The sequence below is a fragment of the Etheostoma cragini genome, chromosome 9, assembly GCF_013103735.1.
Source record: "Etheostoma cragini isolate CJK2018 chromosome 9, CSU_Ecrag_1.0, whole genome shotgun sequence".
In the NCBI taxonomy this organism is placed as follows: domain Eukaryota; kingdom Metazoa; phylum Chordata; class Actinopteri; order Perciformes; family Percidae; genus Etheostoma; species Etheostoma cragini.
The window spans coordinates 14,835,736-14,862,771 of NC_048415.1; the positions used below are offsets into that span (position 1 = coordinate 14,835,736).

Sequence of the window (27,036 nt, forward strand, 5' to 3'; positions counted from 1 at the left end):
ACTGAAGTTAGTTGCATCCAATAACTTATTCTGTGTTTTTCGCCGTGGCGGCTGCGACCAGTTACCAGTGGAAACACTTGTACAAATATAAGTTTGCGTCTCTTGCTTAACAATATACAGCTGTGTTAATAACAATTAAAACTGTGGACAAATGTAGAAGTGTAGACCGGCGGCCGCTGTGTCTTTCCATGTTGCTGGGGAGTCGTGTATGAGTTAATTGGGGAGGGGCTGTGCGGAGAGTAAGAGGAGAGATCCAAACACAGGTACGGCTTTACAGAAGAAAGGGGTCATGTAACGCAAAATTAAACCATGTCGATATAAACAACATTGCTTCGTTTGTGGAGAGGCAGAGGATCCAAGGACGTTAGGTGCACCGGTGTGACCTAGAGGTAAAAAAATACTCGCACCCTAGAGCCCTGTGAGCTAACAGACACTAACTAGCACTGGTCACTGCTGTTGTCTGAAAAACAAAACAGACGGGACAAAATGTTGCGTTAACTAGTAAACTGGTGATCCTTGTGACCTACGTATGACCGACTGCTATCTGTTGTGGAATTTTCCTCCCGTTACTCTGTCCTCTGTGACTGTCTACATCTAGAAACTAAGCTGCGCGGTGCAGGGAACAACTCTGACTGGCCCAGGATCTGACAGTGGTTTACGGAGCGGTAGATTGGCTTTGCAAAAAACCTGGATTGTTCTATGAAATGACGCAATTAAAATATCGCTCGATCACGCAAATTTGATCGTGGGAAGCCAAAATCGGGATCGTGATTGAAATGTGATTAATTGTGCAGCACCATACCAGATAAAGGAGAAGATGGGTTGATAAAATCCCTCTCCCTCTCTTTCTTCCCGCTTGGTAATTGCACCATTATGCACAGCACTGGCAGTTTTATGCATGATTATTTGTTTTGAGGGTTGCGTTGCAGCTTATCTAATTGGTTCTGATGCTTACAGGACTGATAATATTTTAAACTGACTAAAGACAGTGAACGCTGTTGGGTAATTGGAAAATTGCCTCAGAGGGTTAGCTGAACAAATAGGAAAAAACAAGTCTGAATTGCAATTAGCCATTTCGCAAGATTTCTTATATAACTAGAGGGTGTGTGTAAGAGTAAGCCCTTTGTAATCTGAAAAAGTCTTTTGGCCATTTTTAATGCACGTTTGAGACATTCCCTAATTCCAACTTGTCCTCTCTATTGTCAAGTCACAAATTCAGATGCTGTTTGTAATGGAGAATATAATCTGAACAACCTCTGTTAAACTCCCAGTTGCACTGAATGAAACATGTCAATAAAGGTTTTGTGTATTATTATGATGTCTCACTTTTTCTTTCGTTTTTCTTTCTTTCCTTCTCTACTCCCTTTCTTTCCTGCAGCACTATGCTGAGATCCCGGGCAGCCTTCCCACAATGCTTGAACCGGGCTCCTGTTCGGTTAGCTCTCAGTCTCTGACAATGGGCCACAATGATTTGGGGCTACCTAGAGCCCCATCAGGGTTGGAGTGTCCAGGGGAAGGTCTGGGCATCGGGGCGATATGTGGTAGCAGCATTCCGAGGCACCACATCCTTTACTCGTCCCCGACGGACTGTGAGACCTGGCAGAAGCATCATGCAGAGCTCGCTGAAGGGTCAAGCCTGTTGTCTGAGTCCCATTCCCTGTTGGAGCCCCGAAGTCTCTCAACTAGCCATGACCCCCTCTGCTTCCCACACATGTCTGGCCAGGCTCCCCCTCTACATCCTAACCGTCTTGGCCTCTCTCTTGATGTGGCCTCGACTTCTGAAGTCGGAGGGGGAATGCTGGGGGTGGATGGAGATTTGGCGGCCAGTCCCAACGTGATGAAGAGACGTCGGGGCGGCCTGATTGAGCAGAGAGACATTGTTAAAGCCCACCAGGCTCATAAGATTCACAGCACACCACAAGCACGACGCAAGGAGTGGGAGTGAGTATGATGTTGAAATATATACTGAACCCTGGTTCTCTCTTTTTTTACCTGATAAATTATCCTGAGACTTATTTGCTTTTTGGCAGAGTTAGATGAGTGAAACCATACTCATGTTTGAGTATGGTTAGCAAGACTAGAAAAAGCTTGCCCGGCTCTGTCAAACGAACGAAATCCGCTGGCCGCTGGCTGAAGCTTCATATTTACTGAGCAGACATGAGAGTGGAAGTGATCTTCTCATCTAACTTCCTGTCAGAAAGCAAATTAGCTTAGTTCTCAAAATACTCCAAACTATTCATGTAAATGTGACCTAAACTTTAAGGTCTGCATCATGCTGTGGAGTGGAGAAAACAGCGTCTCGATCTAAATGATTTTTATAACAGTCTCATTATCCGCATACTGTACTCTGTGTGTGTGTGTGTGTGTGTGTGTGTGTGTGAGACTGTGTGTGTGTGTGTGTGTGTGTGTGTGTGTGTGTGTTTACTGGTTTCCTGCCCTGTGGCGCTATAAAACATCTTGCTGATTATAGCAGTGACGCCTCCCTCTGTTTCCCTGCTGATGCTGGGACTTCACCTCTAATGGCGTTGGCACCCTGGGTGTGCCCCCCCCCCCCGCCACAGGTACAGGATGCCACATCCAATACCACTGAGTTATATCTATATCTAAAGAGACAGAGGCTTGAGGAGCATAACGGCAGATGAGGATGTAAGAAACATCTGTTAATTTGAAATATAAAAGGAGACATTTGTGGATTGAGAACCCTTTCTGCTTCAATTTGCATTTGATATTTAAGCCTATGTGACAGTGGTATTGGTGGGGTGGATTACTGGATCGACAGGCCTGTAGAGATGTACGGTCATGGACCGATAACTATTCTCATCCCTGCCTGATATAATTATTACAATACTACAATGACAGTTCACTACTTCATCTGCTGAGAGGACAATGACCAGAGTGAGTCAGGATACGTTACAACCATGAACATTCACCTCTCAGGGCCACTTAGCAACAAACCCACAGCCACTTGACAGGGGGATGGAAAGTGAGGTGTTGCACCTGAGCCAAAGTGTGCACCTGCTTTTGTTTTTCATAGGAAATTGGTCTGTTTTCAAATGAAATGAGAGCAGTTTGTTATGAAAAATAACAAACTGCATTTGGCACATGGCGGTCTGGATAAAAACATCCTTTCGGAAGTGCTTGAAGAAATAGCAGTATTTAGAGTTGGTGTGGCTCTAATGACAGTAATCGGACTTTATTAAGCTGGCATTTCAACAGCATCAGGAGGATGTTGGTCACAAATAAGAGGAGCGCACTAAAAAAGTGTGTGTGTGTGGAAAAAGGTAGCATAGAGGGGAAGAGAGAATACTATGTCAACATGTTTTGCCCACCATTTTATGCAAATGTCACAAAAAAATCAGTCTGATAAACCGCATTAGGAATTTTTGGTATTTGTTTAAAATTGGTAAAAAATCCTTCTCTACAACACAGAACTTTTCAGTGTGGTTACTGTTTCTGGTGTTATTCAGACCCCAAGACCCCTAATATCAGTAGGGTCTCCAGCTTGCTTGTGATGGCCAGTTGTGCAGAGCAGAAGCCCCATTTCCAGAATGGTCTCATTAAAGTAAAGAGAGAAGCAGTAAAAGAAGACCTGCTGGCTGTGTGGGAGTAGTGGTTCATTTAAATAATGTAAGCCAGAGTTTTAGAGCAATTAGAGTTGTTAAGCTAATGGCATCATATGCTAAATCCATGACTCATTAAGCTGAACTGAGCTAACATTTAGGTCTCATCAAGCAATATCAAAAATGGATTCCACACCTTCAAAATGTAATTTTGTATTTTGTGAATTTCCTTTTGTGTGTGTGTGTGTGTGTGTGTGTGTGTGTGTGTGTGTGTGTGTGTGTGTGTAGTCTTGAATTAGTTTCCTGTTTTGCTATGATTTCCATTGTTCTTGGTCCTGTCACACCTATATTTATGTTTTTCATCTTTTTCACCAAATTACTCTTGAGTTCTTACACGCGTGCCAGGACCGGCAGACATTTACAGTAAACAGATGCAGGATGAATGAGACTAAAGTGACTGATTGCACTACTGATACAATAGCGCCTCTTCAGTCTCTTCAATTGGACAGTAATTACTCAAGCATCTTCACAGTGTTATTTATGATAGATGTTTTTAAAAAGCGTAAAAGGCACTTTCTTTTTCTCCTCTCCACAAACACAAAGGTAAATATACTGTATCTGTAATCATCAGTTCAAAATATTTTTTACTGTTTTACCAAAAACATTGGGTAAGGTGAGACTCAGATTCACATTCCGATTAACTTTTGACAAATAAGACTTAATGAAAAAAAAAATTGTCCCCAAACTGTAATCCATCACAGAATTTTGGGGTTTTTAGATTTTTTTCATAGCCTGGTATTGTCAGTATGTTACTTCCTTGGCTGCCCACACACACATGTCTAAAAAATACTGCACAGTGAAGATCTATTGAAAGATGTCAAATCAACAGTTCCTGTAATACTTCACTGGTTATGTATTCTGAAATGCTACAGGCGTCAGTGGTTACAGATAAAAACATGAACACATCATCATTGCTGAAGCTACTGAGTGTCTTTGTGTGCATTGTGTTATCAGTGGTTATCTGTACAGGGCTGTGCGTCCCGTCTGTGTTGACTCTATTCTCGGCAAGGGTGTTTACAGACTTGGACACAGTATGTTATACTCATTTCTTCTGATCACACCCTGATTGGAGCATACTGGCCATGCCGCTGGCAGTGGTCATCCATAAAGAGACCGCCTCATTTCATTGCTCACAGCTTGCAGTGGCAAAATTGCCTGTTTACAGAAGCACCAAGCCCATGCATCATTATTTTTCCATCGGTACAAAGAACAGGGTTCATAGTTTTTCTTTTAGTTAAAGTCTGCATGAAGCATTCTGACTGTAGCAGGGCCATACCCAAAATTCTCTGGAGCAGCATGGCTTCAGGAATATCAGTTATCAGCCGACCACTTTGGTTCAGACTGAATTATCTCAACAATTTGTTATTGATGAAATTACATGAAATGGTACACAGACATTCATTGTCTCAAAGGATGAAGCTACAGACTTTGGTGATCCCTTGAATTTCCTTTTTTCTTCACTTTTAGCCAATAGAGGCTTGACTGTTATAGAAATCTATAAGTGTTTGTTCCTTTTCTCTGTCAGTTATTATTTTTTAAATTACATTTAAAGAAGAAATATCTGCACAATTTGATCCATGCAGTTTGTTGCTTGCATTTCTTACTATATTTGATAAAACTCAATGCATTGTGTAAACCTACTCTACAGTCAGGGAGTCAGGGAAAGACTCCCTGAGGGAATTACAAAGTCTGTCATTTTGTCAGCCGGCAGGTCTGCCATTGTCTCATTCACACATTCTCTCAAAAACTGAGGAAGTGTGTGATTGGAGAGCAAACTAATGCAATCTTAATGTTATCAAAACCCGTTTGCTCATTCATACCATTTTCAGGGGCTCGGTTGCGCTCTTAGGTTAGAGCGACAGTCACTCTTACTCTCTAGGATCAGTTTGAGCAATGGACTATTTCTAAAAAGGTCATCTTAGGCAGCTTTGCTTCTTCCGTCAATGTTTTACTACTGACGGTTGGACACTTTATTAGGCCTGACCCATTCTAATTTCATCAGTACACAACTGAGAGAGAGTCTGTCTCTCCTTGTGTCTGTCTCCTTCTCCTTCATTATTGTCTCCCTGTCAGTGTCAGACAGACACTCAGTGCAGTGTAAATGTCAAAGCTGTTTGTCATAAGTGAATTATTAATGATGACACGCTGAAAAGCCATTTCTGTGCCACAAAACCCTGTGTCTGTTAAACAATATGCAGAATGGAGAAGGCTGTGTTATTGAGAGAGATTGTGTGTGTGTGTGTGTGTGTGTGTGTGGGGGGGGATGTTTGTTCACTTACACTCTATAATAATGTTTTCATTTATTCAAGCTGGCAATGTTGTTTTAAGACAAGGATGAATTTGTGCCGCATTTAGGGTGGAGAGCTTCTCATGAAGTGATAAAATAACATAAAATATAAAATAATATACTAATGTGTTCAGTCTCACACTCACACTCCACCTACCCTTGTTTCTTTCTAGCTCTTTCTCTTTCTGTCATCCTGTCTTTGGAATTGACACTGTTGATGACCATCACAGAGATGGATGGTGTCCGAGTTTGACTTAATGTTGCTCTGGGGTGTAAAGTGAAGACTGTGACGCAATGAAAAAGAGTTTAGGAGTGTTGCAATGACAGACAAATACAAAGGGAAGTGGAAGGGTAACCTTTTTCGGCAGATTTTGTTATTGTGTGAGCGACCTCATGCTCCTTTGTGAACGTTTTATATAAAATCCCCGATCAATAACATTCAGATTCAATTGCTCTAATTATATCATAGTCATTGTTCTCTTTGGTTTTGATGTTAAGGCATTTGCAAAGATTATTGAAATTAGTTAGTTAGTGGAGTTAAAATGGCTTGAGTGATCATATTTGGCTTCACATTATATTACCACAAGGTCCCTGATCTGATTCTGCCTGGGGACCTTTGTTGCATGTGTCTCCATGTACCTGTCAGTCTCTGTTGTCACTATCAATAAAGGAAAAAAAGCTAAATGCTAACGTCAGCATGCCAACATTGACAATGCTAACACGCTGATGTTTGGCAGGTGTACTGTTTACTATGAGCGCCATCTTAGTTAAGTGTGTTAGCATGCTAATATTAGCTAATTAGCACTAAACACAAAGTGGAGTTGATGCTGGTGGGAATGTGATAAGTTTTGCAGGTACTTGGACATTTGAAAATGTTGACGTGATGATGATGCTAGACAAAAAGTTAAGAGATTACCAAAGTGTTTACATTATATCCTGAGGGGGACATGACAAACGTTTGGGAGACTGTTCTTACCCGAAAAACCCCCCTTTGTTTAAGCAGCTACTATGACTCATATTTACATTTACGTATAGTAGGGGCCCTCTAAGTGGCAGTAGTAAAGTAAGAATAAGGAGGTAGGTTGGAGTGTTGGATGGGTCAACAAAACACAGGTGTTACAGCCAGAGGACTGGGGTTTGTGTCCCGTTTGAAAATATGAGCATGCAACATGTTTTTTTTTTTATATAACTTTACTGAACAAACAGAACTAGGCTACATTTGGCGTCACATGATTAACCACAGGTGAAGTAACCTAACAAATGTTCATGGTTTGAAGCCCAAACATTGACTTTTTCTAAACTTAACTAAGCATTTTTTGTGCCTAACTATAACCAAATTGCGACCATTTTGCAATGTTAACGACGTGCTTTAAAACCGCAACTGTTATGAGAAAGGAAAAAGGTTGCATTTCCTGCCACTGCTAGGGGTGCTAATTTATTAAATATCCCTATGGGTTGTATTACATAGAAATAAACAACGTATATAGTTATATGATTGTAAGGACTTGTTGAGACATTTCTCTCAAACCCACAAACCCTATGGTGGCGCTTGAGTCAGGGTATCACCGAATTAATTAGGACTCATTATTATCTGCCAATCATGAATGTATATAAAAAATATTTCTGCAATCCATCATGTAGATGTTGAGATATTTCAGTCTGGACCAAGCCAAAGTGATATACCGATAGATCGATGTTTCCGTTTTGTGATGAAATTCTAAATGATGTAATTTCTGAGCTCAACGCCCTCAGATGGTTTATGTTTTGACTAAACATAGGGCATCATCTGCATGCCCCCATTATTTGTTCCCCATTCTTTCAGTATGATATCCTTAAATGTTACTACCATGCATGTCTGCATCATGCCCTGCTTTATTGACATCAGCTACGTCTCCTGGGAAAACTCTCTACGTAATATGCCCTGTGGCCCTCCCATTCAAGACCACGTGACCTGCCCTCTCTCATTTACTATCGCACATTCAGATGTTCATACATTATCATTATTGGTTATATTTCATGATCTGGGCAGCTTAAATATCTGTAATATGATAAACAACACACACACACACACACACACACACACGTGCAGGGTCCAGATGGATATGGTTTGCAGGCCCTTGCACATGAGGGGCATTTATTATCTGTTTAATACTTAATAAGACCATAGATGTGCTGATAACTCACTTGGCACAAGCAATAGCTTGAAATTATGTTCCAGGCTCTCTGCTGGATGGAATTTTATGTGTAATTTGACATTCATATTTAAGTAAGTAAGTGTGCTCAAGGTAGTGTAGCTGTCTTTACTCTAGTTTTGGAAAATAAAACGGAAAGCTGCCTGAGGAAAATAAAGTTAAATGCAAGTTACTCTTATTAATCTGATCACTTGATTAAGAAATCCATTATTTATTGACCTAAAATCCTTGTCTTATTAGCCTCTGTCAAAATGAAATAGACTTCGTGTTAGATAGTTATTTACTCCCAGAAAGATGTATTGGCTAGAGAGATACCGTTTTCTGAGCAGCTGGTTTGCTACACAGCTTCTGCTAGGAAAAGCTTTCTGTTGACCTCCCAGTCTTTCCTGTTATATGAAATCATTTAGCACAGGAAGCATTGTCACTTACCAACCTGTACGCATGCTCACAGACAAATGTGTGTGTGGGGTGCATACATGCTGAAAATAGCAAAGCTGTCATGTGCTTCTTTGGACATTAAAGTCCTGACACGCTGAGGGAAGGATGAATGTGTGCCCTGTTGTTGAATTCACTCCCGTTCGTTTATTCAAAGCTTCGGATTTAAATATCAAAGATGATGGTGCTGTGCTCTGAGAGTTCAATGCTGTTAGCTTATTGGAGCAATAATACCTTTGTAGTGCAACAGGATTTCTTTCAGCCAAATGGGCTTAGCAGGGGGCCTTAGCTATATCTGCATAGCCTATTTTGGCCACTATACCTTGAAATTACAATTCAGTGTGGGTTTGTAGATTATGTGGCCAACAAGATCCACACATTAGCCGTTGTTGAAGACTAACATGCAGGGAAACAAGCCAGAGAAACGCCTGAAATGTGTGTGCAAGATATTTATCACCCCCCCCCCCCAAAACCAGAGGGAGCCCAAACTGTTTCAGCTGTGTGACTTATGTTGCTCCAGGAGGGGAGTAGTTCTGACAAATGGGGAGAAGGATGCTGGGTAAGCAAACCGAGTCTTCATCAATATCCAACATAGCAGCAAAGTCCTACTTTAGCGTTGTGCATAGACCGTTGTGTCCGTGACCCCTAGTGGAGCTTCTGAGAACTGCTTATTGAACAGACAGACTCATGCATGTATCCATGAGACACATTGATGGTGTTTTAGCCAGTGAAGTAACAATTTGTTCATATCATGATGTCACTTGATGCTGATACGGAAAATGTGTTGACAGAGACACCAAATTCCAACTGGAGGGATACACAGGAGAAGAGGAATAATTGAAATAGTATTTCTTTGGAATTATTAATGCAGAGGTACAATGAGAACAAGAAAGTGACACATTACATATTTAAAGCATGGTTATGTTTGAATTGGGCAGACTGGAACTCCCCCCTGCATGCTGAAACATTGATAAAGAGAAGCAGTGACTGAGACTGCAAACACGCAGAGAACTGATGAATCATCCCTCCATCCTATTCATCTAAAGCCTAACCCATCTAAAGTTTGATTTGATCCAGCTTGTGTTAGATTAGCGTTTTTTTGCCCACCAGAGGCCATTCATAATCAACAGTCTTAGTGATTCACTGGAGCTTCAGTCGTGTGTTGTCTGCGCATTACGTTTTTCAGATCAGAGTAGCTGGGACGTGGGGGATATACTGTCATGTGGAGTAAAGAATCAAGCATAGCCAATCTGCAGCTGCTGGGACAATTTTAGTTATCAGAGTAAACTGTACTCCAGCCTACCAGCCATGTGGTTAAGACTTGTCCCTTGCACACCTCTGTGATAAATTGACTGCTGCCTGTTGACAGTATTGATCTGTCTCTCTGCCAGTTTGATTACTAACATCCTTTTCATTCACTCTGATTATGAGCCAGATAGATATATGGACTAATGGATGGTTTAATTTAAAAAGTTAATAGCTGCGGCACCAATTTGTCACAGAGAAAACCTTATTCATGGATTTTCTTGATTAACCCACCTGCTCCCTTTTGCTGTATAGTATGATGGATTTCCATCATCAGGATTTAATAGTGTTTTTTTGGGGGGTTTTGCACCACTGAAATGTTAGGTCTAAGAAAGGTCTGCAAGCCATTGCAAATACATGTTTTGTAATAGAAACATTCCCCAAATCCCCTAAATGTGTTATTGTTGTTGAAAACTACATTTTAATGAGTTCATTTTGCAAACCTATGTTCCTCCTCACAAGCTACTTTCAGTTCTTTTATGTTATTTGACATTTGTGCGGCTTGCATTTCCTCTGGGGGCTGAAGAAAGTAATACCCTGGTTCGCAAGCCCTTGGGGGATTTAATAAAGGCAATGATCAGGAACAGGCTTTTATGTTGGCAACAGGATAGCAGTTTAAACATTAAAATAAATCCAAAAGGGCATGATTGATGAGCAGGTCGGGAGCATGAGGAGATGGGCTGGAATAATTGGAGAGGGATGAGGAACAGGTGAGCAGGCAGATATAGGAGTCCAGTGACTGGGAAGTCTTAGGGAGTCTGGTGGATGGTTGGAGAATGGCAGGTCTGAAAGATGTCTAAGAACTGCATCAGCGGCCAGGGGGAAGTCAGAAGCTGCAAGGATTGAATAGAAATGGGACAGTACTTTGTGTCGGCATATCACGTTACCGTGACCACGCCAAAACATGTTAGGTAAAATTGGGCATGTGGGACTTGTTATTTTACTTTTTTTAAGTTCTTAGTGGTCAAGAAAGATTTGATTGGCTTCTTGGCTCTTTACAGAGTGTAGTAGTCAAATAATCAATTTACTAATTTTGGTCGAAACCAGGTGTGCTTGTGTCTTCTGATTTTCACGTAATCATTTCATCTAAATCCTAAAAGTTAATGTAATGTATCTGTGTGAATGCAATGCTCCAGGCTGAACAGCCATTTGCCACTCCTCCTTGTTTATCCTTTTTTTTAAACTCTTTCGGGCTTCTCCTGTCAACTTTGTGTTTTAACGTCACAATGCGATACATTTTCTGTAATTCCCTCAAAGTTTTCAGAAATGCGGTTTATGTAAACTGTTGAGAAAGGGCTCAAAATGTCTGTGAGAGTGCCCTTGTGCACTTGACAATTTGACAGTGGTAAAGAGCTTTTACATGGTTCACAACCATGACAAAATATGTGTATATATCCGTAATGTGAATAATTATATTAAAACAAAATTGGAAAAAACACTAACCACAAAGCTGTCAGACAGTAACATCAATTGTTAGACACCTGTGTACTCTATATTTTTTCAAATTACAAGTATATCTTTGAACTCCAAATATCCAAATAAAACATTGGAATTGATGAATTCTGTTCTAGTAAATAATGTAGTACCTATATTTGTCACTAGATGGAGATAATTGCTCAGCAATCACATTTCTCAGCACCCTTGACTTCATTCAATGAAAGGGTCATGCAGTAATGTGACAGTAATGTTAGTACACATATAAACCAGTGTCAGATTGATAATACAAAGCCGCCATTGGAGTTTTATTAAATATAAGCTGGAGATGTCATCCACCTGCACTATGATGAAGGTACATTAAAACACCCTCCCAAACTTGCCATGACATTCAATGTTCTTTGCACAATGAATTCCTTCAATACCTGTTTAAGTATATCTTTTATAAATCTTCATTTTAAAGACGACGTGATGTTTCCCAGAGTTTTGTGTATCATTGGTGTGATATATCACATAACCTCAAGAAAAATGTGCTAAAAGGTACAATCTTTGAGCCAAATGTTAGCAAAAGTGTTACCCCAACGGTATTCTAAATCTGCCCCAAAATAATTTACCGGTGTTGGTTGTTGTTGTTTTGTATTTTGTACTAGAAGGACAGACATTAAACTGAATCGTCAAAACATTTAAGATTTGGTGGCCGGGTTAGAAATATATACATATATATATATATATATATATATACACACACACAGTATATATTGGGATTTTATAAAATGTAAATGCTCTTTCTGAGGTTTTTCCACCCCACACTATTATTATTAGGGCACTAAAACAGTATAATCATCTTAACACTAACACAATGTTGGCTGCAGTGTTTTTATATGCTGCTCAACTTCCTTGGGCCTCAAAAGCTGTGTAAATTGTGAAAATCTTTCAAAATCATTGGCCAATATATGGCTAGATTCAGTACATGGACAGGAAAATAAATCCTCTTTGTCATTCTAAATTAAATCACTTAAATTAATCCAGCATCTCTGTCAGCTGTATAAGTGTCAGCTTTGATGATTGCAGCACCCTATTTACCCAACTGTTGCTTTGTCCACTTGTAGTATATCACAAACTAGGTTAACAACCTGCTTGTAGATGGAGTCGTTTGTCTGGAGAGACAACGATCATAATTCAGCCCCCCGTGGGGGAATAATGATTTATGTAGCTTATTCCATAAAATCTAAGGTTACGGGGACAGATTCATGGGGCTGAGAATAGGGGGCTTGTCAGTTTGGTTGCTAGGAAACAAGTAGGAGGAAGACAACAGTTGAATGCAGAAATCTGGGTTGGAGAGGGGGGGCTGGGGGCAGAGAAAGGGTAAGACAGCTGGAGAGATATATGAGGGTGATAGAGAGGGTAACACAGAAAGGGAGCGACACAGTGAAATCAATCTGCAGGGTAAATTTGTTTCCTCATATTTCCTTTGGGTGCTGATCAGGGCCAGGAAAGAAAACCAACAGTGCTGCTATTTCCATGCTGTGCTATTACAGAGAGATGACCATTGATTCTGCCAAACCCACCCAATTATTCCTGTTGCTATGATCAAAACACTTTCCCAATTTAAAGCACAGAAATTCAAATGATGGTTCCTGTGCAGCTCATCATTAAGACACACCCAGACACATACACTCACACACAAAAGTCCTCTCATGTTCCAACCATTACCATCTCAATGTAGCTAAATATAGTCCAATCCCCCGGCCCCTTCATCTCGCCTCATCAATAGGTCTGCCTTTGTCATCTGTCTGTCCTTCTATGTTTGCCCGGAGCTTTTCTGTGTCATCTTGAATTCTGGGGTCTAGCCGAGGGCCCACTGACCCAGCACAGCGGCTATTTTTGGGGAACTTAATAGGTTTAAGTTTTTTTTTTTTGTATAGTTTTTTAGATTTGAGCACACACTTGACACACACTGTCAATATGTTAAATAGGTGTTGTTGTAGGTGAATAATAGTGTTTAACTTAATTACATAAAATGTATTTTCCTCAATTCAACAGTTGTTGTAGCAGAGGCTTAAACCACATTGTCGTCCACATCTCCATCTGTGCTCCAAGATCATTTTGACTGGAAATATGAAGTTTTTACATATGCCAATATATTTTAACTCATTAATTAAATTGTCAGACATTCAGCTGCATAAGTCAACTGTGCGAGCAGAATCTGTGAACAGATTGTTTTTATGCTCATGCATTTTCCAGAAGCCCATGATTATTGTGTTTGAAGCCTTATCTATCAAATGATACGCAAAACCACACTTGATTTCAATCCACGCATAATGGCATGTTTGCAAGCTCAAGAAATCAAATTTAGTTTGATTTCAAAATGAATCATTCAGAGTGATGTGTTTAAGTGTAACAGCAACACAGACAACGGCTCAGAATTTGGCAATGTTTAACACCTTTTGCAGCTTATTTAGTGTATGTTATTGGGCAAGGCACAAACACACTGCCTTCTTAATGCAGTTTAATCTTAGGGGTGCCTTGCATCTAATTAGCATTATTGCATATGTATTTTAATGGCAGTAACAGTACAGTAACATTTTCAGTGCAGCTTCCGTCTATGTTTTGTGGTGCACCCACTCTGCTGTCATTGGAGTTTTCACTGTACAGATTATAAGTTAAAGTTTCTCTTTGTCAATACACCTGCCGGCCCCTTGCAAACTGTGTGAAGTGAAGCTAGTAAATCCAACACAATATGCAGTTGACTAGATTTATTCTGTCCTCCTCCTTAAATGCATGAAACATAAGGGAATGAAATGTCATATGTACACGCCAATTCATATACCATTATTGGAGTGTTATCAAGAAATATACTTGCTTTTTTGCGTGTTTGTCTACGCCATTGACTTACATTACTTTGTGATAGCGTGTCAATTTACGCCATAGCAAGTAGTATGAAAAGGCAAAAATCTGCGTTGGTCAGGGTGGTGGATGGGTAAAACACAGGACTTTCATGCAGGAGACCGGGGATTGGGTCCTGCGTGTCACGTTTGCTCTGTGTCCCGTATGTCACGTTTCCTAAACTCAAGCGTTTTTTTTTTTTTTTTTTTTTTTTCTTTACTAAAGCCATCCCCGTTCTTGTCCTGAACCCAACTAGTTCTTTTTTTCCTAAACCCAATCGCGTGTCACGTTTTCCATACTCAACCGTCGCTTTCTTTTTGCGATAACACAGCAAGTGGCGTGTATGTTTATGCCCGCTGTATACAGCGTAGACATACACGTAGATAGCTCAAAATGCATACAGATAACATGCCACTTGGCTTAAGAAAGTTGGCATATATGTTTACGCAAATTCATGTGGCCAACTAAGCATCCAGGCTGTTGTCTGAAATGAGACACCTTGTGTGTTCAGGTTATCCTGTTATGTTGATTGTGGTGATGAATTATGGTAATTGTTACGGTAAATCCAAATAAAAGTTTACTATGCTATATTGTGTGTGTGTGTGTGTGTGTGTGTGTGTGTGTGTGTGTGTGTGTGTGTATGTGTGTGTGTGTGTGTGTGTGTGTGTGTATGTGAATGTTCTGATGGCTTGTCAGATGACATGACATTGATGGCTAAATGTTTTAAGCACAGTTGTTGGAGCAAAATGGGCTAAGACCACTTTGTTGCTCATATACGTCAGCTGTATGTGGATGCTGGACAACACCATCTTTTCATGGATGCCTTGTTGCTATGGAGACTAATCCAATTGTGACATGTTGAAAAACATTTAATATTAGGTTAGCCGGGCAAGAGTTGAAAAAATCTTTCAATCTAGCATAAACTCCTTCAACACGTGGTTTAAACTAATTAAATAAATAGGATTGTTGTGCCCAATCAGTGCCTTCATCCTTATGGATTGGGAACCATACAGAATACTACACTACCCACGATCCTTTGGTGCAAGAGTTTTTATTTGACATGTATGTATATGTCCTAACAAAATGAAATGTAGACTGAGATAAATACATTTAGTTACAGCAGAGATATAGTGGTATAAAGGAGATGGGGTTAGTCACTCTGAAAACGATTACGCAACTCTTTAAAGCTGTTTGTTATGTTCATAACGTATGTTTACCTGCCCATGTAAAAACCCTCCAATGGCTGTCAACAAGTATGTTATCTACACTGATGAAAATGTGTTGACATGTCTTACTCAGACACACAGATTCCTTATGACGTCTCTGTCTGTCTGTGTGTCTGTGTGTCTGTGTGTGTGTCTGTCTGTCTCACAGCACTGTGTAAATAATGTCTTCTGCTGTATGTGACTCACTACACAAGCTGCCTGCAGTTACACTCTTCCAATTACAATACTTGTCATTTAGTCAATGATACTATTTTTTTTCCATTTTTTTTCCTTTATTACTGTTTACTTACCTGACTTGGTTTCAAACTAAAGTGCTTCACAAAGGAACACAAATGAGAAACACCTACATAAACAGCCACAGGGGTGTGTGAATACAAGTCTATCATTTAGTATTTGTTTCATCATCATAATTATCAGCATCGTCGTCTTTAACTGGTTATCTGGGGTTGGGTTGCAGGGGCTGCATCTCTAGCAGTGGACCCCAAACCTTGCTTTCCTGAGGCACATTAACCAGATCTGACTGGGGGATGATGAGGCATTTTTAGGCCTTTACTTCTAGTCCTGGGTCTTCCCCAAGGCCTCTGTCTCCTCAACTGGCTCCTTTCGACGCTAGGTAGCTGGCTAAGTGTCTCATCCTCTAAGGGAGAAGTCAGCCGTCATGACCATAGGTGAGGGCAGGACCAAAAATTAACTAGTAGATCGAGAACTTTGCCTTCCGGCTCAGCTCTCATGTCATCCCAACGATGTGAAAAAGTAAACGCAAACTGCCCTTGCTGCTCCGATTCTCCAGCCAGTCTCCTGCTCCGTTGTCCCCTCACTCGGAACAAGACCCAGAGGTACTTGAACTCCTTCACTTGGGGTAAGGACTCATTCCCTACCCAGAGTAAGCCCTCCATTGGTTTAACTTTTTTTTTTTAACCAATTGTTTCAATTCAGAATGAATCTATAAGATCCAGACTGTACAAGCTGTGTAGACTTAGACTAAGACTTAGACTTCTCTTTATTAATCCTATTGGGAAGACTCCCGCGAGGAAATTGAAAAAAGTTTTTTTGCAAGAAAAAAATAGATAAAAAGACAGTATAAAAACAACAAAATAACAGAAAAAATGATAACCGTAAGAACATTTGTCAAATAAAGAAAAAGAAAGACAATAAATTATTATCAAAGTGTCAGTGTTTAGTCCAGTGTTAAAGTGATTGTATTGTGTCATACAAGACATAAAGATAATAGTTTTTGCCTTTAGTTTGTACTTCTGAATATTTTGTAAGCGTAGAAGTTGTTCTTGACTAAATGTATTTTTTTTTAAATAATTCTCTGCTTCAAATATACTGTACGTCATGCACTTTGTTCGTACACAGTATGTGTGGTGCTCCATCAGGAAACCAAAGTTGTCAAAATTTCTGAATTGGACATGTTTAGCATACCGCATAACTGAGCCGCACAATATTATTAATTAACAAATCCATGGTTGCAAAAATCAAGACTAATACTACAAACTAACCCTGAAAAAAAACAGACAAAGTTTTTGAATTATAGTCTGGTTAAGGAAAGTTAACACCACAATTTTGTTTTCTTAAGCAATAAATTGCTGCTTGTCACTGTAGCAAATAAAATGTATTTATGGTTATGTGTGGACAGAAATGGAGTAAACTCTACACTGTAGCCACGTGAAAAGTCATGTGAATTCAAATTGCGGGAGGTAGTAGGAAAGATGTTGACAGCCAATGTTCACATGACACCTTGAACAAATGGTGTAAAGTGAATTCTTATGTGGGCTTTCACATTGCTATTCTTTTCCTCAGGTCAACAAGCTAATTTATTTCAATACCATTAAGGTAAGAGCACAATAATGACCAGGTTTCAGATTCAAGCCTGCCAATATCTCTGTTTCCCACTTTCTATTTCTGAATTGAAATCTTTATTTTCACTTCAGTCCTGTGTTACTAAGTCCCATAACCAGAGCAGGGACTGTCAACCTGCTATAATGACAGCAAGTAACCGTGGTAACCCCATGTTCCTCAGCTCGATTTTTGCAAGCTAGACGTCTCCTTCAGCAGAGAGGTTGTCAAACATTGACAACATGTCTAAGATGTCAAATTGAATGTCTCCTACAATATTTACCTTAAATAGTATAGAAGGATAAATGCAATATACAGCAGAATATTTTAGAGTTACTGTACAAATCCTGTAAGACTTTCTTTTGCCTCCATGAGAAAGATTCAAATTAGTTCTTTTTTGTATTTTTAACAGTCATTGTTAAAATTGTTTTAAATATCTTTTAAAAAATCCCTTTACTTCATAACAGAAATCTTTCCTTCTCATTGAAATCTAGATGAATTGGAAATCTAATTGACTGACACTTTACTTTAAGTCCCCTTATTTAGCATTTATTAGCAGTATATAAACGTTTATTGAATGGTGAACACACTATAAGGTATATTTTAAATGATTACAACTTAGATTATCAATCATCATCTGTTTATAGAGCAGCCTCCACTTATGGTTTATTAAACACATATGTTCTTACAACTACATCATAGTAAGGTATAAACCTCTTTTAATGTTTACGTACTGCTCATAAATGCTTAGCAGGGGGACCAAAAGGAATGTGTTACCCTACTTTTATTGGAAAAGACTTGGAAATATTGAGACACTTTTTAGTTTCAAAATCCAACATTTTGAGTTATATTATTGAAATCCAATCAGTACATTCTCATGTGAACGTAATAGAGAAAGGGCTGCAGATAATCTGGATTTATTGGCATTTATAACTGCAGATTCGATGGCTTAATAGGTAGTGAGAAGCCCATGAGCTTTTATTAATGTATTACCACCATGTATTACCAAATAGAAAGGGTAAACATTATAAAAAGACCATAGCAACAGACAGGAATTTTTCACAACGTGGCAACCCAAATCTTATTATTGTAAATGGCAAATCACTGTAAATCATTAGTATATTGTTTTAACCACCAATAAAGCCATTAGTTACAACATATAAGCTTTTGGGTGCATTATTACAAATGGTGGCAAACTAACCTCTGTGGCGTCACCAGTGTCACCAATGGTGGCCATTCAAACCCTTTGATGGTTTGATAAAAGCTGGAATGTCTCGTTGATTTGCGCCTGTCAGCAAAGACACTGAAGTCATGTTTAAGTTGGGTTACGTCACAACTGAAATAGCAAAGAGAAAAAAACTACTGACTCAAAGCTGTATCTATAAAGAGACTTGACCTGCATGATTTATCGTTATAAAATCGCAATCTCGATTCACCCTGTTCACGATTTAATTTTAAAATAACTTTTACATTTTTTTAACATTAACATTTTTTTTTCAATAACTTTGATTCTCATATTAATTTTTCGAGCCGACTGCATCACAAACGCTACGACTTTCTTCTGTGAGTTTTAAACATAAATTGTATAAAATATGTTTTAAAGCGCTCCCATGCACTGCAATGCTCTCCCTTCTCTTCATGGATGCCTCTATGTTTACAGGCTTGTAGTGATCGTGATATCAATTCTAAGCTTAAAAATTGTGATTCATATTTTCCCCCAGAATCGTGCAGGCCTAAAAGAGACTCCACCAGCGCGCCCTCTGTCTTTTCCAAGGAAATAACTATCATCCTTCCACCCTAATCATCTATGTTACTAACACCGAATTACCATGATTCACCCCTCACCTCTCAGCCAAGGGAGCTGTGGCTGCTTCACGCTCTGGCAGAAAACAATGTATTGGTGTCACTGCTGCACAAAGGAAGTGGCAGAAGTAACATTTCTATCACACTAAGCTAAGACACCGCAACAAAATAACAAAAAAAACAAGTAAAATGTGATTTTGCTTTCAACTGTTTCTTGCCTTATAACTGGAGGAGTACGTCATTGGAAGATTTGTTCGTCTCATCTCACCATTCATAATGAGGAGATGTCAGAAATCTGTCTATTATGGGTTCTATTTTTAACCCCCATAATGTGTTGGAGCACTAATGAGTTGGAGGCCACACACCATTGATCACTGCCTTCGTCATACCACCATCACTAAATACCCATCAGTGTCAGCATCGTTGTTAACGCTCGCCTGTGGTTCATCTTATCTTTGACTTCTGTTTCCATTCAAATCAGTTTACTGGTGAATTTTACTTTACATTGATTCTCTCAGCTTGAATCTCATCAAAAATAAAGGCTTTCATTCAGCCATTTACTACTTGCTTTATATATTTGTAAATTGTGCATTTGTTGGACTGTTTTCAGTCGTGGATTTTAACACATCTAGTATTTAAAGCAGTAGGGCGGTGGGCAGTATGTGTGATCGACTCCAAAGAAACATGCTACATACAAACATACAGTGCCCATGTTCATTATAATAACGCAGCGTGTTATCCGCTGCAAAGGTGTTATTCACAGATGTGTTTTTAATAGTTTTTAGCAGATGGCAGTGTTAGTCTGTAAGTCAATCCACCACTTTGAGTTGAGACTGACATATCTCTCTATTTGATAGTTCCCTTGACATTGTCTCTAGCGTCACCATGAAGTTCACAATTGTGGCTTGAGTGAAATCGCTCAACATCTGGATGGATTGCCATGAAATTTACTACAGGTGTACCCCTATAGGGTGACTTTTGTTATCACTCAGGTACGGGATGGGCAATATGGAGAAAATCAAATACCACGATATATTTGACCAAATACCTCAATATCAATACCACAACAATATGGTAGTGTTGACTATTGGTGCTTTCACAAAATATTTACACAAAGACAATTTTGATAAATAATCATCAATCTGGATATAATGACGAAGTGGGTAAAGTCAAATAATAGAAGTTACAACAATCTGTGAAGTTCAGAAAATAACATCACTTTACTGTAATGCAGCCTTTAAATCCAGCAAAAGACAACACTTATGCCATATTACGATATTATATAATCCAAAATCTAAGACGATATCTAGTCTCATGTTAAGATATCTACATAATATTCATATATTTCCCAGCTTTAACTCTGGTCCGACTTTGTATTTGTCCCATGACAAAATAAAAATGACAAAATACCTGTTAACTAATTACATTTTAGTTTACACCGCCTCAAATTTTTTAGTTTACACCGCCTCAATTTTAGTTAAAAGGTAAAAGTTAGTTTCGTTTGCATTTAGCACAAGGCACCACTGTGCATGGTAAGGCATGTCTGGTTGTAATTATAATTATTATTATTATAATGGAGGTCTATGGCACAGAGGAGGAAGCTTTATCAGACTTTGGCTACACTGATAAAAGTTGTTAGAATCAATTTATCATTGGTTTTGTTCTTTTCAAGGGGTTTGTCGACAGTAAGAAAAATTTAGAATATTACCACTCTTATACTTTAATGCAAATTGTCTTCATTATTGCTTGATCTATAGTCATTTTTCTCATAACTGACAACTGTAACATTTCAACTCCACCCTTCCAACCCAACATCTGTCCCCGGTCTCTTATTTCCTCCCCTCTTCATTGTGAACATTCCCCATCCTCACGAGTAGATCTGATTACTTTCAGTCAGCATACAGCGGCTCAACTCCCTCCAACCCCCCCCCCCCCCCCCCCCCCTCACTAGAATGCCTTGCAACAGCAGGTTCTGAGCCATGTAATTAGCCAAAGATGCTTGTTGCTGTCCTCCTAGGTGTCTTGGCTGGCACTAGTTCCTCTCACACCAGGTGTTTACTCCCTTACCAAACTCCATATGTGACCAGCATTCAGTTTGCTCATCCTAAAATGAACAACATAAGCATCAAATAGACAAATCAAAACATGATCCCTTTTCAAATGGTAGTTCATAATGGTTTACATAATCTTTCGCGTGAAGATAGACAAATCTAATATTTTGTTTCATTACATTATGATTTTATCAATTAGACTCACGGGTTGTTAAATCAACTTGAGCATAATAAAGTGCGTGTGGGGGGTTGGACAGAGGTTAGGAGAGGTGCCTGTCGCATTAGGAGACACTGTTGGCTTCTCTCCCGCTCCGACAGTACTGTACTTCCCTCACCAGCCCACTATCCCACTGCAGACAAGACGGATTGAGAGTTTTCGTTTTCCTCCGTGTGACATGTATTTGACAGCATGTTTTGTTCGCGTTGTTTCGGTGGGGGGGGAAATGTCGTGGAAAATGCCAAACTTTTTTTCTTCCGCTCGTCCTCTAACGCACGCAGGAGGATAGAGCTCTTGTGGTAGGTGGTCAACAGAGAAGAGGAGAGAGGAGACAGGAGTGATGTGCTCTGAATTAGTCAGACGACTGTTGCTAGTTTATTTTAAAATCCATGGATCAACCTGCTCTACTGCTTCTCGCTCAGGGGACTGAGGATGGCTGAAGACGTGACCTGTTGCAGCTTTTCTTTAAGCCATTAATGTTTGGATGGATACAACGCTGCGAAATGAATGAGTTCATTTAAGACGACAGAGTGTTAAATGGGGCGGAATTTAATTACTTTTTGGATTTGTGTCTTTTATTTTAAACGGCGCACACGTGGAATCGACGTTTTTTTCTAATTGGACAGACTGGAGAAAAAACCGTGAATGTTGTGGACAGATTTTAAAGTTGGGGGACACTGAGTTCGGCGTTTTTTTGCGAATTAAACTGATGATGGACTAAAACGGGTCAGGATCTCGCCATTCCGCCGCTGTCACACCGAGCGCAACACCGCGCCCTGCTTTCTTGGAAACCATAACCTCCCTTTCCTATCCTGTCTTCCCTCCCGACAGAATGGCCCGGTTTGGAGACGAGGTCCCGGGCTTGTTGAGCCCAGGGGATGGAGGGTCCGATCGCAACCGGAACCGCGATGGGGCGGCCGTGTCCACAGGTGGCCTCTCCCCAGCCTTTAAGCAGACCAAAGCGCAGCGTGCACGCACCATGGCCTTGTACAACCCAATCCCGGTCAGGGAGAACTGCTTCACCGTCAACAGGTCCCTCTTCATCTTTGGTGAAGACAACGTGATCAGGAAGTACGCAAAGAAAATCATTGAGTGGCCATATCCTTTTTCTGCTTCATGGTGTAAATGACGCGGGTAAGGTGGGAAATACACAAACACATTCATCCAAGATGTGTAAGGAATCGTAGGAGTGAATAACTAAGGTGGGTAAACAGTGTTCCAGTTTAACAAATAAACAAGAACAATGTTCTCATATTTCCACAAGTGTACACAATTTCACACAAGACTAAAGTCCTACATTCTCTTTAGTGCTTTGCCCCGAATTTATCTGTGCAAACATTTTCAATTTCAGCACCATGAACAGCACGCACAGGGAAATACACGCAGGGAAATACATGAAAAATTCACCAAAAGAGAGAGAGAGAGCTCAGTCTTGGAATTGTCTGAATGAAACAATATTTTGGTTTATTTAATTGATTCATTCTTTTAAATGCAATCCAATTCTGTACAACAGTGACTTAGGAATTAGGAAAATAAAGCAGGACATGAAAAAAACAAGCACTAAATCTGACTTTTTGAATGCGCCAGTGCCATTATTTGTACTGTTTTATAAAACAATAATCCAAAAGTGGATAAAATTATACATATCAGTTTGACTCAGTTTATGACAAGATCTAGAGAAAAATAGTGCAGAAGAGGAGGAGGTGTCAATGGAAAGTGGATTAGAAGAACACACAGGAGTTTCTCTGCTTATGGCTGTAAAGCTTTTCTGTCAACAAGAGGCTATGAAGACCGGCTGTTGCCAGAGCAGCACTGTCCTTACTGACGAGTTGTGTACAGTGAATATAGTATATCAAGCTCAACAGAGCTGCAATGATTGGTTAATTAATAGATTAGACGATCGACAATAAAATTCATCAGCAACCTTTTTGATAATCAATTAAGAGTTTTGGTCACTTTTTAAGTACACATGCCAAATAGTCTCTGGTTTCAACTTCTCCAATGTGAGGCTTTGCTGATTATCTCTGTTTTATATCATCGTATTATTGCCTGCCTACATACAGCCATTAACTCAGAGTGTCATTATCCAAATCGGTTTTACATAACATGTTAATTTTCAGTAGTGCTGTGACATAGTCTGTGACAATGATTATTTGGCTGCTTTCAAAAACCTAATGACTAGCGCTTCTGTTACTGAAAAGGGAGCGACTGTATTATTTTCTCTGCTTGTTGCTGAGGAGGAGAACCACACGCAAATGTCCATTGGTGGCGTGTTTGTGCTGCTGCTGTGCAGCTCTCCAGGTGTCCGGGCCAGGTGTGGCCTCTTCTCAGCTATTGTTCGGCTCCTTTCAACAGCTTGCTGACTGACTGACTGGGCTACTGATGATTATAAAAACCTAGCAAATAGAATGAGTAGACCTCTATTGTTAATCGCTGTCTATTGTTTTCTCTGGGCTTGCCCATCCATTGGTCCATAGGTGCTTAAAAATAGAAAATGGATGAATCTTAATCAACAGCTGAGAAAAAGGTGTGTGTGTGTGTGTGTGTGTGTGTGTGTGTGTGTGTGTGTGTGTGTGTGTGTGTGTGTGTGTGTGTGTGTGTGTGTGTGTGTGTGTGAGAGAGAGTTGGTTATCATATTACAGATAATTGAGCCGCCCAGTGGATAAAATATAACCAATAATGATAATACATCTACAGGCACATCTGTTTCAAGAATAAAATTTCAATCTAAACATTGTGTGTGCTGTAGTGGCCAGAAGGAAAGCATCCAGACTGAATAACCTCCAGGTTAATGTGCTGTTGTGGAGGGAGTGTCTCATTACATCTAATGAGCTCTACTGTATCAGATTAACAAACATTAACAGGAATTATATGTGAGGATGTCTGATCGCAGTGTCACATGCTATTACAACAAGTCATCATTCAATGAGTCATATTATATCGTTTGCTGAGTGTTTCTGTGTTCTGGTCAATATCCACTGTAGCTTTGATGAGTGGCTTTCTGGGAATCATGGCGTGTGAAGATTAATTTACAAGTTAATACACATGTAAGCACAAAAAGAGCACATATAGTAAATATATAGACATATAAGCATATAAACAATGGCACACAAACATTTGTATTTCTCTACTTGTGAGGACCCTTATTGACAGAATGCATTCTTTAGCTGCTTTCTTTACATTAATGCCCAGTGGTTGAAGAAGTATTCAGATGTTTTACTTTAGTAAAAGCAGCAATCCCACTGTGTACCCTTCATTACACTTCGACCTTGGTCCAAAGGTAAACAAAATCCACTTTCCATCACCTTTATAGCTTACTAATGCCTTGTTTCCACTGCATGGTTCCGCTCGACTCAAGTCACTTTTGATCCCAGGTTTTTCTCTCTGTTTTGTTTTCCAGGAAGACTAGTACCACCTCAGTGTAGGCGGGATTCTCAGCTGATACTCCCTGGATCCTTTCATCTGCAACAATATCTGCGGTTTTTCGATGTATGGCATAATGTATGTAGAGTACGTTGTGGTTTTTCAGGCTGCCATTTAAAAAAAATCAATGTCGAGGGAATTAAAACTATTGTGGTTGCTATTGACAACAGCTTTGCTTTTTAAAATGGCCAGTTCGTGCCGGATGTCCCGTATCATTCTAGTGACGATTCTTTCTGACCCATCATTGGTCTGCTGTGTTTTAACTCCACCTTTTAGTATAGATTCATCTCCCTTGAAACCTCGACCTTGGTGGTGTCAAACAAGTACCTGGCACCAGCTACTATCCACAACTCATGCTAATGGGAACCAAGGAAGAGTGAGTCGGGTAAAGCCGTGGGGTACCATGCAGTGGAAATGCAGCATTATTAACACAGTTTATCTAATTTGTAAAACTTAAAGAAAACAAGGTTATGCTACAATTTTACAGGGGGTTTATGCTGGACTATTTCTTGCTACTTCCTGCAGTGTTGTCATCACTGTGGGGTTGCCTAACAACCAACGATCTGAGGTTTTGGCTATGCCTTCTTTAGGGTTCTGATCTGTGCATTTTTTCCCTTTGTGCTTTAAACTGGAGAACTGAAGTAAAAGAAGGATTTGATAAACATGGGTGTAATTTATAAACCCAGACATATCTCATGAAATGGCATATGCATGACACGCCAATGTATGACACGCAAGTGCATGTTAATGAACGTCATAGCGAGTAGTATGAAAGGGCGGGGGATGGTTAAACACAGGACTTTCACCCAGGAGACCGGGGATTGCGTCCCTTGTGTGACCATGTGTGACAGTTCCTTGTCCTGCGAGCGACTTTTCTTCAACAGTTTTTTCTTTTATAAAAGCCAACCCCGTTCTTCTTTTCCTTAAACCCAACCGGTTCTGCTTTTCCTAAACTCAAACATAGCTTTCTTCTTGCGATAACACGTTCTTCTCGTGCTAACACGGCAAGTGGCATATGTAGCGTATACATACACGCAGATAGCTCAAAAAGCATATAGATAACATGTCACTTGGCTAAAGAAAATTGCCGTATATTTTCGCAAAGTCATGATGCCATTTTGATAAACCTTAGCCCTTTTCCTAAACTTAACCTTAAAATAATTTTATTTTTAATCTTAAAAGGCCACACCATTAAACGGTCTTTTAAAGAAGTGAAAAACACCTTAAAAAGTCTCACTTCTCACAAATGTCCTTCCTCTTATTGTCAAAATCTCAAATCAGTCCTCGCAGAAATAGCACACAAGAGCACACACACACATTCACAATCTAACAATCTCAGCAGGACATCTCCTAAAGGTCAGCCATGTGTTTGCAGAACAACTTGCTGCCGTCACCTCGCTGCAAGAGGCTCTTTTATCTCTGAATGCTCAATTAACAGCACATGATCAATTCAGGATTTTTCCGGAGGCTTCTGTGCAAGTTCACAGGAATAAGAGTTGGTTAAATGTATGTGTACATGTATGAATGAGTCTGACTGTCAGTCCATTGTACCTACCTGAGGTTGCAGTTGATGGAAGGCTGATCGAGGCCTGGCAAAGAGAGGCAGGGCTAATTAGGCCCAGGGCCTGAGTTTAATGTGGCAGGCCTGGTGAGGACTGACAGCTGCTCGTCCTGTCTGATCCCCACTGGGATCCCCCGCAGAGGGAAGTTTCCCATTGAGAAGGTATACCTTTAAATAATTGATAGTTGGATTTAGTAGTTTGTTTCATCATGGCAAACAGTAATAACCATGGGCTGGCTGGTTGTCAGACTTTTTAAGCATGACACTGTTGGTGTTGAAAACTTGTTGATGACGAGGTTTAATCAAAGAAATATCTCTAGGTTGAGAATGTGCAATATAAGATCTTTATTTCATGAACAAAGATCTGAGTTAGTCAGCAGAAAAACTCAACTCAAAAGTGCAGCTAGTTGACAATATAAACTATGAAGATTATTAAAACATACCTTCTTATCCTCCTTCCTCCAGAAGACAGTCCTCATCAAGAGACACAGACCCCTCTTTTGTTACATGCACATTTTTGGAAAAACAGTTCTTGGTAATTGTATGTTTTCAGCTGCTCAGGTCACTTTAACCTCTTGTCTTGTCTAATCTGATAATCTTTTATTGCATTTTTTTTATGGTATGACGCATTTGGAAGGTCCAGGGAAACACTTGAGTGTCTTACTGTACTGGTAACTTATTGGGTATACAATAATGATAAAAGGTGGGTGATTTAAAAAAACACTATATGGTCTAAATGGTATCTCTATGGTTTTCT

The 27,036-nt window shown here is 39.8% G+C and overlaps 1 protein-coding gene across 10 annotated transcripts in view; it reads left to right on the forward strand.

The window, feature by feature from the left end:
• LOC117950134 (voltage-dependent R-type calcium channel subunit alpha-1E) overlaps nt 1-27,036 on the forward strand; it is a 92,788-nt gene that overhangs the window by 10,351 nt on the left and 55,401 nt on the right. For 9 of the 10 annotated variants that reach the window (XR_004657822.1, XR_004657823.1, XM_034880866.1 and 6 more), the window contains exons 3-4: nt 1,379-1,941; nt 22,127-22,393. Coding sequence is in view for 8 of the 10 variants with exons in the window: in XM_034880866.1 (XP_034736757.1) it covers nt 1,412-1,941; nt 22,127-22,393 (797 nt within the window). In the remaining 2 variants the exon portion in view is untranslated. Of the gene's footprint in view, nt 1-1,378; nt 1,942-22,126; nt 22,394-27,036 lie in introns of those variants that run through there. The other variant, XM_034880865.1, reaches the window with a different exon arrangement.